Source organism: Ambystoma mexicanum, chromosome 1q, assembly GCF_040938575.1.
Source record: "Ambystoma mexicanum isolate Mex_15411 chromosome 1q, UKY_AmexF1_1, whole genome shotgun sequence".
Classification (NCBI taxonomy): Eukaryota; Metazoa; Chordata; class Amphibia; order Caudata; family Ambystomatidae; genus Ambystoma; species Ambystoma mexicanum.
Genome location: NC_090922.1, coordinates 508,484,651 through 508,502,655, shown reverse-complemented (window position 1 = coordinate 508,502,655; position 18,005 = coordinate 508,484,651). Strand labels below are relative to the sequence as shown.

Sequence of the window (18,005 nt, the reverse complement as noted above, 5' to 3'; positions counted from 1 at the left end):
GGAGGTGTGGTCGTTGCCCTCCCGCACATGGCGTGCCAGGGTTACTATAGTGCTCGCAATGCGTCCGATGGACCTCGACAGGCGACGCACTGAGGCGCTGTAGCTCTCCCTCTGCAGCCTGGATTCCTCTAGCTGCCTCTCCACCAGCTGGGTGAGGGTAGCCTGCTGGTCCTCCATCCGCTGCATGCGGGCATTCAGTTCGGCCATGGATGGGGTGGGCGACCTCATGGGACTCCCCAGTGATGTGGGGCTGAACCCCAGCTCATGGAAGGAGCCCAGGTCTTCAAATGTGGACATCTCCCCCTGTGGCCCCGTTTCCGAGTGCTCTTGCGGGGCACTGTTATCACTGCAGGCCGCCCCCTCTGCGGTGCTGCTGCCTTCGGTGTTGTGTTGGGTGGCCATGATAGGTCCCCGTGGCACCTGTCTAGACTCAGGCAGTGTGGAGACGGTGGGGACGTCGGTGGTGGGCGGCACATCTGTAGTGGCTGGTAATGTGGCCAGAGGTGCAGAACTGCCGGCAGCATCCTCCTGTGTGGTGGCGGTGGCTTGTGTACTTGCCGGTGCAGATTGGCTGGCCTGTTGTGCAGTATCACTGTCACTTGAAACGGCTGTGGGGACACAAAGGGCATGCAATTAGTGTTGTTGTGGTGGCAGATGGGTGCATCACATGCGTCATTAAGATTGTACATTGAATAGTGTTAGTCGCATGCATTCGATTGCTGGTGTATGCATTCTGTGATATTGGTTGCCATGCGGATCATGATGGGTCCTTTGGCCCACACATGCACTGCCTGGGGGGGGCGGTTGTTAATGGGTCCTTTGGCCCACACATGCACTGCTTGGGGGGGGGGGGTTGTTAATGGGTCCTTTGGCCCACACATGCACTGCCTGGGGGGGGGGGGTTGTTAATGGGTCCTTTGGCCCACACATGCACTGCCTGGGGGGGGGGCTGTTAATGGGTCCTTTGGCCCAGTACTCACAACTGCATATTTACATGTGGCATTCATGTTTGGGCACTTACCGGCATCTGCAGGTGGGCTCACTCCTGCCTCAGCTTCCCCGTTTCAATGGATTCCCTCTAGGTGGAGGACGCTGCTGCAACGCTCCTCCCATGCTTGCAGCCTCACTGGGGAAGGGGGTCCTCCGCCTGTCCCACTGCTGCGTTGGCGGTGCGTGGAAATGAGGTTGCGTACCCTCAGCCTCAGGTCGTCCCACCGCTTGTGGCAGTCCTTCACGCTCCTCACTGCCACGCCCACAGCGGTGCACTTGCGTGCAGCTTCGGCCCACACCTCCTTCCTCCGCTGCTGTGTGGCACGCCGTTGGTCAGCGCTGAACAGCATCTCCGCATTGTCCACAATGTGCTCCACCAAGACGGTTAGCTCCGCCTCGTTGAAGCGCTGTTTGCGCTGCCTCTGAGCAGGAATCCTGGCAGACATGCTGGTGGTCCCTTTTGGCTTCTCAGAGTTAGGATTGTGCTGGCTCTGGATGGCAATGGATTGTGCTTTTATATGATGGCCGCCTCTCTGTTTCCTGTTTTGGCGATCATGGTATTTCCGGTTCCGTGTCCGTGGCGGCAGAGGCGGAAACGGGTTTTGCGCCACTTGTGGCTGCGTTATTTCCATTTCCATGTGGTTTTCCGTGACGGCGGTAACAACGTTTCCGAGTCCGTGTGGTGCGCGCGACCGACAGCGTGTAATCGGACGGTTTTTCCGCAACCTTGCGGACACGGAAACGTTTTTACCGCCGTCACGGATTTTGCACGGTTCCGTACTGGCATGTTGTAATGAGGCCCAATGTCTTCGTGTAATCGCCACTTGTACTCCATGGGTAGTGGGAAATCTCTGCGGAGGATGTCTGCCAGAAGATTGAGTTCCCTTGGAACATGTTGCGACAACAGGAACATGTTGTGTTTGAGGGCCCACTTCCAAATGTTCTGGGACAGTTTGGACAGCCCTGCAGAGTGAGTGCCCCCTTGTTTGTTCAGATAATACATGGCCGTAGTGCTGTCTGTGAGGATCAGGACCGTATTTCCCTGCAGTTGTGTATGAAAAGGTTTCAGTGCTTTGAATACTGACAATAGTTCCAACAGGTTTATGTGGTTGGATGCTATGTCTGACGACCAAACTCTCTGCGCTGTTTGTTGAAGCAGGTGAGCTCCCCACCCTGTGAGACACGTCTGTAGTTAGAGTGGCCTTCATTGTGGGGGTGGTGAAGGATTTCCCCTTCAAGAAGTTGTCCCTCGACCACCACTGCAGCAAGAGAACGATGGCTGGCGAGACAACCGCTAGATCGTACCATTGTCCGCTGGCCTGACACCACTGGCTGTTAAGCCACTCCTGCATTGGACGCATGCGCAAGCGCGCGTGGGGAACAAAGTAAATAAATTACGCCATCATTCTTAACAGTCGCATAGACTTGCGTACCGTCACCTGTCGACAGGCCACATATTGAGGGATTTAAAACAGCATGTTTTGGACCCTCCTGTTGGAGGGGAAGACGAAGCCATCCTTTGTTCGAATTAGAGCCCCTAGGAACTGCTTGACCTGACTGGGGTCTAGGCTGGATTTCTTCTCGTTGATGGAGAATCCCAGACTGAATAAAAGATCTATTGTTCTTTGGGTATTTGACAGGTCTCGTAATAGTCCCCTGTTATGAGCCAGTCGTCGAGGTAAGGATAAACTGGGATGGATTGCCTGCACAGGTGTGCTGCTGCCACTGCTAGTACCTTTGTAAATACCCTTGTTGCAGAGGCTATGCCAAAGGGTAGTACTTTGAATTGATAGTGTGTGTCTTGTATCATGAACCTGAGGTATTTTCTGTGTGCCGGCAACATTGAAATATGAAAGTATGCATCTTTCATGTCCAATGTTGCCATGTAATCCCCCTGCATGAGCTGGGGGATGACCTCCTGCAGGTAGACCATACAAAACTTTTGTGGCTTTACAAATTTGTTTGCTGGGCGCAGATCTAATACAGGAAGCATGGTGAGATCCTTTTTGGGTACAAGGAAGTACACTGAATAACTACCTTTGTTTACCTGTGAAAGAGGTACGACCTCTATGGTTCCCTTCTCTTGTAGTATCTCAACTTCCTGAATGATACGCAGATGGTCTGGTGTCAGTCGTCTTGCACGTGGAGGTCTGAACGTTGGGGACTGGCTGAACTCTATACAGTAACTGTGGACCACGGTCTTTAGCACCCATTGGTCTGTAGTTATCCCCTCCCATGCCTGAAGGAATGATGTTAACCGGCCCCCGACCAGGGAGGCATGGGAGGGGACCCGAACCTTCGGGTAATTTTGAACCTGAGGCCAGGGAGCCTCGGAGAGTAGAGTTCCTGCCCCTTCTTTTCCCACGACGCTGACCCCTTTGGGGATACGGAGTGGTGTATCCGCTGGTTCCCTGTGGAGAGGACCAATTGTTTCCCGAGGTGTACTGGTGTTGAGGGAAGCGTTGGTCACGTAAAATGCGTCTAGACCCACATCCCAGTCTTGTGGAGGGTCTTTGTGTGATCTGGTCTAGCGTCTTCAGAGTGCCGTGCTCCTTTGCGGTCTCGAGAGCCTCATCGACCGCTCTTCCAAATAGGTTGGATTCTTCTAAGGGTTTATTAATAAGTGACACTTGCGTTTCTGGCTTGAACCCAGAGTTCCTTAGCCACGCAGGTCTTTTTAGAAGGGTGCCCTGAGCCAAAGATCGACCCGCTGTCTCAGCGGAATCCAAAGTGTTCTTAAGTATGCTTTGGTTTACTTGTCTGCCCTCGGCTACCGTGGCCAGAAGGTGAGTCCGTAGTGGCTCGGGAACCTCCTGCAGGACTTCCTGTAACAAGGCCCACTGAGCGTCCGCGTAGCTGGCTAACAAGGTGGTATTGTTAGCAATGCGTGTAGAAAAAGCTGCTGCGCCCGTGACCCTCTTTCCTAGGGTCTAGAGCCTTTTGCACTCTTTGAGAGGGGGGGGGGTGCCCGCCGGTTGACAGGGATACCCCTGCACTTTTCCTTGTAGTGGTCACCACCAGAGAGTCTGGGGTGGAGTGACCTTTGATATAAAGGGGATCAGAGGGGAAGGCCGAAAAAGCTTTTCTATCCTCAGATTAACTACTCTTGTGAGTGCAGGTGTTGCTAACGAGGGAGCCAGATGCTTTTTAATTGAGTTGAGCAGAGGAATAGCCTGGCTGGCCGGCGGCTTCTCTTTAAGAATATCCTCCATAAATTCAGCTTCAGGAACAGCTTCATCGGTGGCGAACTTGAAATGTTCTGCTGCTTTGCGCAACACAGCGTTAAACATCATTTGATCATCCACTGGAGAGGGCTGTCTACTGGGAGTAGTCTGGGGGAATCCAAACACAGGGCATCACGATCTGGTGAAGGGTTTGGAGACTGCCAAGGCTGAGGGTCACCCACATCTGAGTTTTCCCCCCACCCATCTATGGATTCATGCATATCCTCAGGATCGATGAAATGATCTTCATCCTGAATGTCTGCAGGAACTTCCTCCTCAGTGATGTCATAAGTGTACACATCCTCTTTGTGCAAGGGGTCAAAGAGTCTTGGAAATTTAGCCACAGGGTCCAAAATGCCTTCTTCCCGTGGTCTTTTGGGGTTGGATTGCTCTGATAGCAAGCCTCTCCATACAATTTTCAAATTGTTCCCTAGTCCAAACAGAAGACCCAGAGGTGTCTAGAGGTGGAAAGGGCTCCTGTAAACGATCTTCTGGCACTAAACGTCGAGATACCTTCTTCGCCTTCCGAAAACTCCTCCCGTGGGACTGACAGAGGTGGCGTGTCCCTGTGTCTCTCCTTCGGCTTGGCGGAGGGTTCTGGTATTACCCTTAGGCTATCTTTGGATTTCGATGGATCGTTGGCCTTTTCAGTAGGCCTCGGCGAATCCTCCGACTGCCGCCTATGAGCGTCGGCCGAAACAATTCTCGCAATGCTTTCAGCAACGTCCTCCACAGATGGGAGACGCGTAGCCTCAGCCTGCGGTTGTGTAGTTTTTGGCGGTGCCATCGGCTTGTTTCCAGCGGACGCCTTCTTCGGCAGAGCCGGGGCTTTGTCATCGGCAGACGCCTTCTTATGATGCGTCTTGACGGAACTTGGAATATTAGGACTAGCGCCCTTTGTTTTCGAGTGCCCGGACGCTAGGTGCATCTGCGGCTGTGGGGAGGGCTGCTGATCATTATGGTCGGCGGGTACGGCCGGAACCTCCAGTGTGCCCGTTGGCGCGGTGGTCTTCTTCAACTTTGTCAAAGACTGGCAAGGGGTTGCGTGCTTAGTGATTTGCAAATGTTTGTCTTTGTCGCCAGGGTGTATATTCCCCATAGCAGTGCCTGAGCCGTGCCTGGCGGGCTGGGGACAGATGACGTGGAGCGGGTACGCTCCGTCAAAAGGTCAACGGCCTCCGGGTCGGAGCTATGCTTGTCACTATTGCCCTCGTCACACTCTGCGGTTACGGCAGCGGGAGATGACTCGGCCTTCGACATCCCGTAGGCCGCCCACCGATTGACACAGCGCTCCTTCAATGTTTTAGGACGGAGGAGCTTGCAAGCCGCACAACCTTCTTCGCTGTGATCAAGAGGCAAGCAACGGTTACACCATCAATGCTCATCTCTCCAAGGAAATTTGCCCTTGAAAATGGAGCAAAACCTAAATGAGTCCTCTCCATAGCTGAGGATAGGGAAAGTGATGAAGACCAAAGAGGAAAGAGGGAGGAAAGAGAAAGTCATTCTCAGATTGTGCAGAAATGTCCACCCCGACCCCGCTCTCCCTACAGCGTAGGCCGGCTGAAGGCCCGGCCACGTGGTCAGCAGTGCCTATTAGATCACCGTCCGTTGAAGGTCCGTTGGGAGTTTCGGCAGAGATCCAGAACAGCCGTCAAAAGGAAGGACTGTTAGGGTGATCTCAAATATGAATATAATCTATTCGACCAGAGGTCGATGGGACAATTTGCAATGTCTCTGAACGAGCTCCGCTTAAGGCGACCAGTATGCTGGGTGGAAAAAAACAATCTGAGGGACCTCGATGCGTGAGGGATTTTGGGTACACTACACGTCACGATAGGGATAGCGTTACAGGTACGCCCATGTTGACGTCCCCTTTCCATTCTCAAAAGACAAGATGCAATACTCTGCAGTGACCACTGGATGTTGGACTATATGCACAGCATGTGATTCTAAGCAGATTAACAAGCATCAGAAGTACAAATTCAAAAATACCTAGAAACACACAACCTACTAGGCCTTCGACAATCAGGCTTCCGCCCAGGTTACAGTACGGAAATGGCCCTGGTTGACCTAAAAACCCAAATGGATCAGATAAGAGACAGAGGCGGCCTGGCCATCCTTCTCCTCTTGGACCTATCGGCGGCATTCGATCTCGTAAATCACAACATCTTATGCCGCTACCTAGCCAACGATGTCCACTTCTCTAAAGACGCTATAACTTTGATTAAATCATTCCTCTCAAACCGCTCTATGAGAGTCTTCTCATCCATATCAGCGGCTCGCCCTATGCCAGTCACATGCAGAGTGCCTCAAGAATCTTGCGTATCCCCTACTATGTACAATGCATTCACAAAGCCTCTCTTTGAAACTTTCAAGGCTCTAGCACCAGCAGCTGCCATTTAGGCAAGAAAACCCACCTGACTTTAACACTAATTCAATGTTTCTGGGTACTGCATCATGTGCTTCGTCTCGGCTACATGGCTGCCACTATTTTGTAGATGCACCCTGGCTGCCTTACTCCCAGCTCATTACAGAACACCGCTGGATCACACCAAGATCCATGCTGACCGAACATGGCTCGACTAAATTGACCTGCCACTCCACCCCACCCTACGCTCCCCTTGTACCCAGGTTCAAGGTTGGCCCGCATTTGTGTATTTTTTATGAGAATGTGCTTCTCTTTTTAGCCACACTTAGTTGTGCTCATCCTTGTTAGTTAATGGTACCACTAGATGGTACAGTCCTCCTTGTGAGATGTTAACTTCCCCTTTACTTTGTGTTTACTACCTATAGGGAGACACAATCCTATGGCCCAGAAGAAGGCACCACATCTGGAAGCTGAGTGGAAGGAGGGGGCACTTGAGACCACCCTCCCTTATTCCAACGCTTCCGGGTGGGCCCAGCCACGGCTGCTTCGGGTCCAGGCCCTGAGGCACTCGTGCGGGAACACCTTCGGAAACCATGGCCCCTTTTCGTACACCCTTGTATAGCAAAATCAGGGGTGACCAAGACTCCTCAAGTGCCCCCTCCTTCCACTCAGCTTCCAGATGTGGTGCCTTCTTCTGGGCCATAGGATTGTGTCTCCCTATAGGTAGTAAACAAAAGTAAAGGAGAGGGAGAGAGATTTCCAAAATATGTCCCAAGCCTATTTGATTTAACTGCAAGCCAGAGATTTTCAAAATATGTCCCAAGCCTATTTGATTTAACTGCAAGCCAGCCAGGTGTTAAAGTCACATGTTAAATATATTCAGAAAGGCTTTATAGACAGTCAGCCCCTAAGCCTCCTCCAAGGAAACGTAGGTTTAACATGAAAAATACCCTTTGCGACCCGGTCTTCTCAGCTATATACTCCAACATTCCCCTTGTCAGTATTGAATGAATACCCATGACTATACATTGACCTCATAACCCCTACCCCTCACCTGGTATTTGAATGTGATTGAACAGGAGAGTGATACCCTTGATACGGTCATATAACTCATGTCCAGTAATGAATAAGCTCGCTTCAGAGCCGTGTTTTCACAAGTGCAAGATACTGGCCTTGTTGCCGGACGAACAGGTCAAAATTCTGAATGGATGGGAATGTGTGGCCACAAGGGCACAATGTAACCAAAGATAGGATGTCAAAAAACCAGCGAAGGATGCCAAATGGATGAGCCCACCTGAATGTTTGACCCTCAGCACCAGGTCATCTCACCACTGGCTGTATAGCACCTATAGGTGCCTACCCTTAGTGTCCAATCCCGATTGACTCTGTGCCCCCTAGGGCCTCCCTCTGTTCAATGACGATAAAGTTGTATAAAAGTAATTTGTAACATGTTTTCTGCAGAGCGCTCTCGGCGTGAGCAGAGTAGATTCTGTTTGCCCTAACTTTAGATAAAAAGCCTTTAACCACACTCCTACTTGGTCTTATTCCCTCCTGGGATGTACCCTTATTGACTCTGTTGGGTTATTTGCCAGCAGTGCTGGGGGCCTCTCACTTTCAAAGACGAAACGTCCCAGGACCAAGCCTTCCCTTTGCGTGTCCTGCTCACACTCTTATGTTCCCGACGTAGACCGAGGATTGGTCACCAATAGATCACAGAAAAATATAGCATATGGGGCTTCTTTTCTAGGACTAGTGTTCTCTTTATCCTCCCCACTATACGCATTTGCATTAGGAACCAGTGCATACTAGGATGGTGTCTACAGGACCTCAGAGGTTTCTCCATCTGCACAAACACCTCTTTGCGTAGCATCCAATCGCTGGAATCGTGCCAGTAGTGGAAGCTCCAGTCCGCCGCCACTTTCTGCATGCCCCGAAGATACCCAGCTGTCACGGATATCTTCCAATCGAGGCAATAGTGCCAAAGATCTTTTGTTAGTTCCACCAGCATCCACGACTGCGTACCTCCCAGGTGGTAATGTATCGGACTACCGAAATGTTAACCATTCTAAGTAGGATGCAACATTCTGCCTTGTCCGTGATGAAGGTTTTTAATCGGCAAAGAGCCTGCAAGCTGCTCTAAACAGTTGATGTGGAGGGACAGCTCCTCCTGAGCACATCTGCTGCCCATTTCCTGGTGACCGCCCCAGGCTCCCCAGCCTGCCATACTGGCGTCAGACTCCATAATGAGCTCTAGGAAGTCACTGAAAATTGTTTGTTCCGTTCCAGGCTTCCATGTTCTGAAGCCACCATTTGAATTCCAACTTCGCTTCCTGATCCAGGGGTACTAATTGGGGATACCCCAGACCTTCTCGTAGGTGACATATTTTCAGTCTCTGTAGGACTCTGATGTAGATGGCCCAGGAAGATGACTTGAATAGATGCTGCTAGTAGCCCTGCCATCTTTGCTAGTGTTCAGAGAGATATCACTGACTAGCTGGTGCTGCTCTCAGCTCTTTATTGCTCTCATCTTGGGGACTGGCATATTGAGTGTCAGCTTTGGCGTACCTACCACAAATCCCAGAAACTCTACTCGTCGCCTGGGTACGATTTCAGATTGCTCCCAATTTATCAAGAATCCTAGTGATGACACCAGGTGTACAGCCCATTGCATCTGGTCGGCGAGCACTTGCCCGTCATCGGCTAGCAAGAGGATATCGTCCAGGTAAATGACATGCAGATTCCTCTTTCTCTCATGGCCGCAGCTACCGGCCTCATGACTTTCGTGAAAGCCTGGGCGCTGAGGCAAGATGGACCAGCAGACACTTGAACTGCCATATATGTCCGTTCCACAGGACACAGATACCTGTGGCGTTCCCTTGCAATTGGGATCGTCAGATAGGCGTCCTTGAGGTCCATCCTCACGAGCCAGTCACCTTTCCGGAGAAATTCCCGGAAAAGGTGCACTCCCTCCATCTTGAAGTGCGTGTAGACCATCCACCCACTGAGTTAGTTCAGACTGATGACTGGTCTCACTTTGTCTTTCCTGTGTACCAGGAACATGTTGCTTATGAAAGCAGACTCTCTGCTTTCTATTACACCTTTGCTCGCTAATTGTTGTAACTCCCTTTCCAGCATCATGCTCTCTTTACGCGCCTGCGCAAATCTTTGGCTTTACTGGCGCTGCAATGAACTCTAACTGAAAACCTTTTGTTCTTGCCCCTCTCCCCCGAACAGAGGGTAGGTATCCGTCCTCACCTGACTGTGCTCTTGGATAACTGTAATGGCCACGTCCTCTACATCCACGATTGCCGCGCCCTCAGACCGGAAAGAAGGTGTCCTGTTGGCGGGCTGCCCAGTAATGGGCCTTCAGGCTCTGTGGCCTGCTCTGTGAGTGAAAGTGGCAGGACACACTGCCTCTGCTGCGACTGGTCCCGGCAAAAACTCTTGCAGGGAACATTTTCTTGATGGACATCTGTGCCTTTTCAGGGCAGTGTACATGCCCACGAATCTTCCCATCGCTTTTGCGAAAATATTGCCAAAAGGAAACCTTGCACAGCTTTGCTTGCTTCATAGGATGCCAGATCCCCCAGTTTCAACTCTATCTTTAATGGGAGACTCCTCCATTCAGAAGATGGGGCACAATTAGCGCTTTCAAGGAGACACAATCCCTGGGAGTGAAATTCGCCAACTACGCCAATGACGCAGAGATAGTTTTTAAGCTATCTGGGGTCTACAAGGAAGACGTAGAAAAGGTCAACACAGTCTTTAGAGAAATACAGAAATGGATGGCTCTGAACTCCTTGGCACCCAATGACTCAAAGACAGAATGACTTATTCTTAGCACACCACAAACTGAAAAACTTAGATCTAAAATACAAAAGCGTTGTGATAAAAGGGCTCTCTATTCCTGTGTCAGACTCGGTAAAGACACTAGGGGTCTACTTTGATTCCCATCTTTTGTTTGAAAAGCATGTTTCTTATTTGAAATCATCTTGTTCATACCATGTACACTTATTGGGGCAGATCTGGCCCTATTTATTCGCGTCTAATAGGGCTCTGATTGCAGCAGCCATAATCAACACAAAAATGAACTGCAATAGCCTTTTTCTGGGGACCTCCAAAAGGTAACATTAGGAAACTCCAAGTACTACAAAATGGAGCAGTTCGAGTCGTCTTCGGTCCTGATCGCCGCTCGCACGTGTCGGACCATTGCAAAAAACACATTGGCTCCCTGTAGAGCAACGCATTCAATTCAAAGGTGCCGTTATAGTGTATAAATTCCTGAAGGGTGAGGCACCCAGCTACTTCTCCAGAGTGATGAGATCTTCCTCTATTCGGACACTACATCCCAATGACCAGATGCTTTTGGAACAACCTTGCGTTGTTCTAAAAAAGTTGGGTGGAGCGAGTTTCAATACCTGGGCCCGTCTCTTTGGAACTCGTTCACTCTGGACATCAAGGCCTCCACATAACAATTCAGAAAATGCCTAAAAACCCATCTCTTTGATAAACCACTGAAGTGAGGTCAATAGTTACACTTAAGCCTGAATTGACTAATTTGGGTCCCGCTCCTTGTGTAGCTTAGTGCAACACATTCTTTTGCTGTTATAGGTCTGTCTATGTCCATCTGTGAGCGCCCTGAGGCCTTAGGGCGAACAGTACTATATCAAAGGTTCTTAGATAGTTAGATAGACACTGCCCTTTGGGTCCACTTGGCCAAGGTCTCGGGACCAACAGGCTCACAAGTCCATGATCTTAGCAATGAGTCCTGCCAGGCCCAACACCTTCTCTTGGCAACCTTTCCAGGCCCGGTTCAAGCCTTTCCTAACATCTCTGGAGAATTTGGATATGAAGGTGATCATCTTAAGGTCCAGTTTTGGAGTTTCCGCCACTTTCCCAGGCAATTCTGGCCTGGGGCAGTCGGAGCGCATCTGCAGCCTCACCTCCTTCTCGCTGGGCTTGCAGAGTCTTCGTGTCATGTACAATGCCACAATTGGTGAAGGTAGCCAGACGTTCTACCTCGGGTGCACTATAAACTGAGGGTCAAACATGTCAGTTATTTCTTCTTTTTGCTCCTCCAAATGCTTCACCTTGCATTTCCTCTTCTATCCTTTGGATTTCTGAGAGGATTTAGAGTCAGACACTGCTGAATCTGAGGACTTGTTATCCCCTATATTTTGCGCCCCTGGGGAAGGGGGCAGGAGGCTTGGCATAGTCGACCGCATAATAAAGAGTCTTTCAGCTTTCGAAGGCGTGGACAGCCTCAGGAGGCTTTCCTTTTCCCTCCTTGATAGGACCTGGAGAATGTTTTCTTTTGCAGTCTGGTCTCTCCCCATAGTAGTTGCCTTACTGGTAGGCAGTACAGAGGACTTGTTCGAGTCCACTTCGGGACCTTTTTTCTTAATGCAGTCCCCAACCAGAGATTCCAGGGCTTTGAGCCTTTCCTGGAGTGGGCGCACCCCTTGAGACACTGCTTTCACCAGGGAGTCTCCTAGTACTCTTTTGAAAGTGAGCGTCAGTTCAGAATCCTATTCAGAAACACTTGGTCCTGGCTTCCCACACTCCCTTCAGCAGAATCCATTTTATTCATTTTACTCACTAGTGCCTGGACAGTGCAGGCTGAATGGCGCGGGGGGGTGTTTGCGGACCTGTGGAACAGTTCATATTCTGAATCCTAGTTCCCTTATAGTGTATGATGACGTGCAGGCTAATCTGCCCCTGTTACAGGTCTGCACTGAAATGGAAACCCTGCTTTGAGAAGGCATAGAGGAGACGTTCTGCAGGCTACCACTTACTGTGCTTCTGCGTAATCTGAGCTCAGATGAATTTGTTGTCTTCTAAATGAATGAAGTTTTGAAAGTGCTTTTAAATGCGAGCGCATATTGCAGAGAGAAGATTACTGTCGGAAGCCCGGGTTGCATTTTCTCAAAAGGTGCCGTGTAAAGAAAAGCACCCTCTTGTGTATGCAAGCTCTCGGGCTTGTCCGCATTTGTCTCAACACGCACAATGTTCCCGCGGCCAAGACGAAGCGAGAGAAGGCTTCGCCTGGCCACAGTCGTTGGAAGCGTGAGACCGCCTTGTGGAGCGCAGCCGGGAGCCCTGGGTTGAGGTGTGGTACTCGGGGGTACGGCTGTGCTCCACGCAATGAAGAAAAAAGTCAGAAGCTGCTCGCATGCGCACGTGCGTGAACACCACCCTATGCTTAATGCAGCACTGTGATCCGAAATTCCTGCAATTCACGGAATTCGCACTGGTCTAAGTATGCCCTAGAGGCAAATAAAGAACGTTCTACACAGGTATCACCATAAGGCGCCACGAAGCCCACGTTAGCTGCCTAAGCAAACACCATAGATCTAAAAAAAATCAGTCTAAAACTAAGGTAAAATTAAGCTCCAAAGGCATGAATGAACATTCAAGCAGGTCACATCTCTTGAAAATGAAAAAAAAAGCACACTTTAGATATATATTTCACACATCTTATATTCTGTAACAGGGAGCTAATGAATCTGCTACTTATGCCATGGGTGAGCAGAAAAAGAAGAGGAAGGGACCTGGGCAGGAAGTGGTTTATGGAGCCCAGAGACAGGACACAGGCATAGGACTGCCAGAGACGATGGGGCTCGTGGAATGTGAAGTTTGAGAGATTTTTTTCTGGTTGAAGTTATAAAAAAAAAAAATTATAGGAAAAAAGTTAAGAAATATGTAGATTTAAATTTGCTGGAAGAGTGGAATTCAAAGCATAATGCTCGCCTACGTTCTTGAAACAGAATCACCGAATAGCACCACCCATTTGAGGAATCCCAGAACACATTAACCACGGAGGGAAAACTCCCCTTTAAATGTACAATGTAAATAACTGTTTAGAATTATAGCAAACCAAAATGCCTATCTGGCCTAAAAATCTTTGTTCCAAACAATGTTATTTGCAAAAAAGAAAAGCAGTGTGTTTAAACTGTAGTTCCATGCACCTTTCCATACAAAAAGCAAGCGAGCAAAAAGAGGTGGCTAGTATTCGCAAAACAGAAAAGGTCACAAGGTGCCAGCTCTCATGCATGATGGTGGCATTTGAAGTCTTATATTTTCATATCTTTGTGAGGATCCTTCGGCACTCCCCAATGCTATAGTAGTGATTTTCTGTGATTTGTCACAGTTTTGGGAATTTTCTCACTCAATATCTGTTGCCTTACTGTGTCATGTAGGCTGTTTTTCTCCAAAAGGTAACATGTTTTTATTGCTTATTTTTCCTCAGTCAAGGCCGACTGCTGAACTTTACATCACCAACATTTCAGTTTGAGGAGTGTTGTGCCTGTGTGGGCAGGACATCTAAAGGGGACGCCTGTGCACTTTATACTGGCTGCCTCCCTGACAATCATACTTTAAGGAGTGCCCTTTATCCATATGCTGCAAAACATCTTGCAGGAGACTTAAGGACATGGAAGGCCACAGATTGGGGTTGAGAATGGGATCCATTGCGGAGAAGGACAATGCCTCCAAGCCTTTCTCAGAAAAGGCAAAGTAGGATGCTGCCAGACGCCATAGTTATTGTAGGCCCAGTTCTCATAGACCAATGGGCACCTCAAAACACAGGCTTTTTAGCTGTCCCAAGTTTGGAGTTATTTAGCAGCCCTACTGTGAGGAATTCGACCAGACGCATTGTGGGTGTGCGCTCGCCTGGGATTTTTTGAAATGTTAAATTATGGTAGATTAACCTCTAGAAAATGTGCGGTGCTAATCCGTGCACATTTTCCTATGCTCACCGCAAAACATACGCATAGGCCTGTGTGCGTCTAATGTGGGTGGACACAGCCTAAAGGCACAGTACCCCAGGTCAAATTTACTTGGCATATGACCCAAGGAGTACATGATGGATCTCCAGAAGGGGGAGGGTCAAACCTTACACCTGCCATTGCCAGTCTTATTAACCATCAGCGGGTCCATGGATCAGCCCTGTCCTTTTGTTGAGACCTGTAGCTGATGGCAACAAGTTGCATTCTAAGCAGAGAGTAATTCAAACAGGCCCATATGGGGCCTGGCAGAAGAAGCTAATAAAGGACACAGGAAACCCACAACAACCATTCATATGCAACTGTCAACCTGATGCCAGCTCCCGCCCTCAGTATCGATTGATAGTGAAATGTCATGTTTGTGACTGCATGTCTACAGTAGTCATCCCCGCAGGGGACCCCCCATTCAGAAGGTAGGAGTATGTGGTTTGACAGACAGAAAGCCTGGTCTTGCCGCAGCTTCAAGGGAGACCTTCTGTTTTAATCAGGAACCACATAGATTCATTAACCAGAGGGACCCCTTGATACACAACAGACAAGAAGATGGGTTGGACTTGGTGTTCCATATTTTTACCCCTTTACCTTTTCAGTTGCAAAGCACTCTGGTTATGACCTCATGCATATAGGAGATTGTTGGCGGGGACCCAGCATTGGTTCATTAAAATAGGCTTAACCTACACCAATCCATGGGTTCCATTTTTCTTTAAAAGCGGGCAGAGCCCCTCTTTTGGCAGATCTGAAGACTTTGCAAGGAGTAACAAGAAGAATTCAGCATTGCAACCTGGCTGAAGGTACAGTCTGCCTTTCATCATCCGCCAGTGAAGGAAGGTCATGACCTACAAGAGGGAAGCAAGATCCCCTCCCCTAACCATCTCCCAGGGAACAGAGGAGAGAGATACTGAATCCAAAGGACCCTCCAGCAGCTCCCTAACTGGTACCGTGCCAGCACACAGAGTGCCCTGCTAAGTTATGCAGCAAGTTTCCTAGGTTGGAAGTGCCAGAGAGTCTCTGAACCAAAAACCAAGGACAAGGCAGCTGCCCGCAACACTCTCCTCAGCTTTAGACCATCCGCCTTAAAGGACTACACAAGCCCAGGGAAAACGTAAGGAGTAGTGCCTCGACAAGCATCTAGAGACGTCCACCTTAAAGGAAATTTTCGAGCCAGGCGAGCCCCTCGAGCTGCAGCCAACTGCAACAGTGACTGTTACGCTGCAGTCGCCATCAGACGTCTCGGCCAGTGCTTCAGAACCGCCGACCAGCACAGAGAACAATTCCTTACCCCGAGCCACTGTATAGGCCAGCCTGCAGCCGTCCATCCAGCTTTGCTCGCCGAACTGTTTGTCTCCCATCTTAAACTTTGTCACAGAAGCTCCAAAAAACGCCCTGAAGCTAACTCAACCCTGTCGAGCACCAAGAACAACTACAAGCACAAGGCACATTGTAGTTCTGTCCCACTGTTTCCTTTGGGCTGAAGCCAAGTATTCTTGAACTGATGCGATTATTTACTACACCGACTACCCTCCTGTCAGTATCCAGAGTGCATCCCGTTTCCTTCTTTGAAACGGTCTGTCCTCTGCATTTCTTTATAGGGTGGGTTGTATTTCGTAATGTGCTAGAATTGTATGTTGTGATAATAACAAAGTAGATATTTGTATACAATTTTGGCTGGACAGTCCCTTTCATCATTGGGTAATAATTGTATTTTTGCTGTGTTGCAACTAACCAGTGATCCACGACCTTCCAGAGATAAGCTTGCTGTTCCGTCCACGTTACCAAAATTGGATAGGGAAGTTTATAATTTTCTTGTGTTTTCAATCGGTTCAGATGCCTTCTGGTGTACTAGAGGTGTGGGGGCAGATTGATGGTTTAGAAACCTATATTCATCCCTGGGCCACTGGTGCTCTGGAAGTGGATTCGCCAGACCTACGCAATGATAATTTCCAGCAGGCCACACATCTTAAGCAGGTTTCTTCAAAGACAGTCCACTGGAGACAGTGCTTAATTTTTTCATGGTGCATATGCGAGTTGGGGCCTGCAGGCAGTGCACACCCTCAAATTTGAGAGACACTACTCTGAAGCGTCATCAACATTTACTGCATTCCCCACTGCAGGGGATACCAGAATCAGACACCGACATTGTTTTTGGGTAGCATTGAAGCAGGGGTATGCAAGTTGCCAGTATGTCTGACCAGCGCAAACTCTTACTTTAAAAAGGAAGTCAGCGGGTGCCTGTCCATAGCCAGCATGGTTCTGCAGGGTTCACACTTCCCCAGAGAGATGAATCAGAGGCAGCCTGTGCGTATTAGGCACAGCTCTCCCGCATGGAAACGTAATCAACTTAGCAAGGTGTGGCTGAGTTTGTGCAGTGCAAGCCAGTATCCATTCTCCCCTTTCAGGCAAGTATTGTTGAAAGCCAGTATCTATTCTCCCCTTTCAGAAGAGTATTGTTGCTCCCAACAGATCTCCAGAATTAACAGTAACCAGGGTCATTTTCCATCCTCCGGGCAGCAAAGGTTAAGAAGGGCCATACCCAACTACTTTGACAGCATAAGATTTACCTGGGCAGAAGGTGTAAGAATATGGAATAAGCTATCCATCTAGCAAAGATGTTAGGGGCACTAATCCCATGTGATCATCAAGGAACAGGAGCCTTAGAAACAGCTCAGTGGCAAGAGGTTTATTCTTAAGAGAGGTTGGCTAGCAATTACACAGAGATTTAGAACCTCTAGCAGTTGGTCGTATTAGGTATTTAGGTTACATAAGTTCATGTATTTAAACTTGTAGGAGGTCTGGAGTAAGAAGAATACCCCTTCCTGAAGTCTTAGAATGTATCCATGTTTAGGTTGGAAGTTCAAAAAGGATATTCAAAATTACCTTCAAAACAAGAAGAGAAAAACTACAATTACTAAAAAGCATAAGCTTACACTTTCTACTGGGAGCTTTACCCTCTGGTAAGGTAAAGAGCTTCCACCAAAAGATAACCGTTGCTGGGAAGGTTAAAGGGAGGGTGGGAAGGTAGAGAAAATTCACTTAACTCCGTTCCTCTCCCTCTCTTGCGCTCTAGTCTTAGCGATCAAGCCAGAAAAAGCTTCCCATCTCCAATGTACCTGCTATTCATTGGCAGGAGCCGCATCTCAGTGGTTTCCAGTACTGGACAGTAGGGAATTGATGGAGCAGGGCAGTTTACGCAAGCGTACACACTCGTACAGAATTTCACCCACAACCAACCACATACAAACACATTCACCCAAAGACAAAAAGAAACCCACACATACTAAAACAGCATTGCCCACACTAGGACCTTAACACAGACCCCACGTGTTTATGTTTGTAAGGATAGGCTTCATTACATGCACAATCGTACAGATAGTAATGATTGAAAAATAACTTACTAGCAGACAACCCCGGTGCAGGCTTCCGTACCTCTAGTTCCACCGACATGCTCTTCACCAGATTGAACAGGACAGGGTGCCGTGCCTGGCAGGTGTAGGTGCCTGCCTGGTCTTTGCTAATTTCCTTCAGTTTTAAGGTGTTTGATGCTATGATCCAGTCATCTCCCTGCAACACAAATAGAAAAATGATCATCAGCAAGCTCCAGTGCTCCACTGGCAGATGGTTTAACGAAGAGGTATGGAGCCA

At 49.0% G+C, this 18,005-nt stretch overlaps 1 protein-coding gene across 2 annotated transcripts in view; it reads right to left on the bottom strand.

Annotated features, from left to right (window-relative positions):
- LOC138530138 (uncharacterized) overlaps positions 1 to 18,005 on the bottom strand; it is a 249,224-nt gene that overhangs the window by 28,504 nt on the left and 202,715 nt on the right. For both annotated transcript variants that reach the window (XM_069640885.1, XM_069640886.1), the window contains exon 5: positions 17,759 to 17,924. In XM_069640885.1, the coding sequence (XP_069496986.1) occupies positions 17,759 to 17,924 (166 nt within the window). The remainder of the gene's footprint in view (positions 1 to 17,758; positions 17,925 to 18,005) is intronic.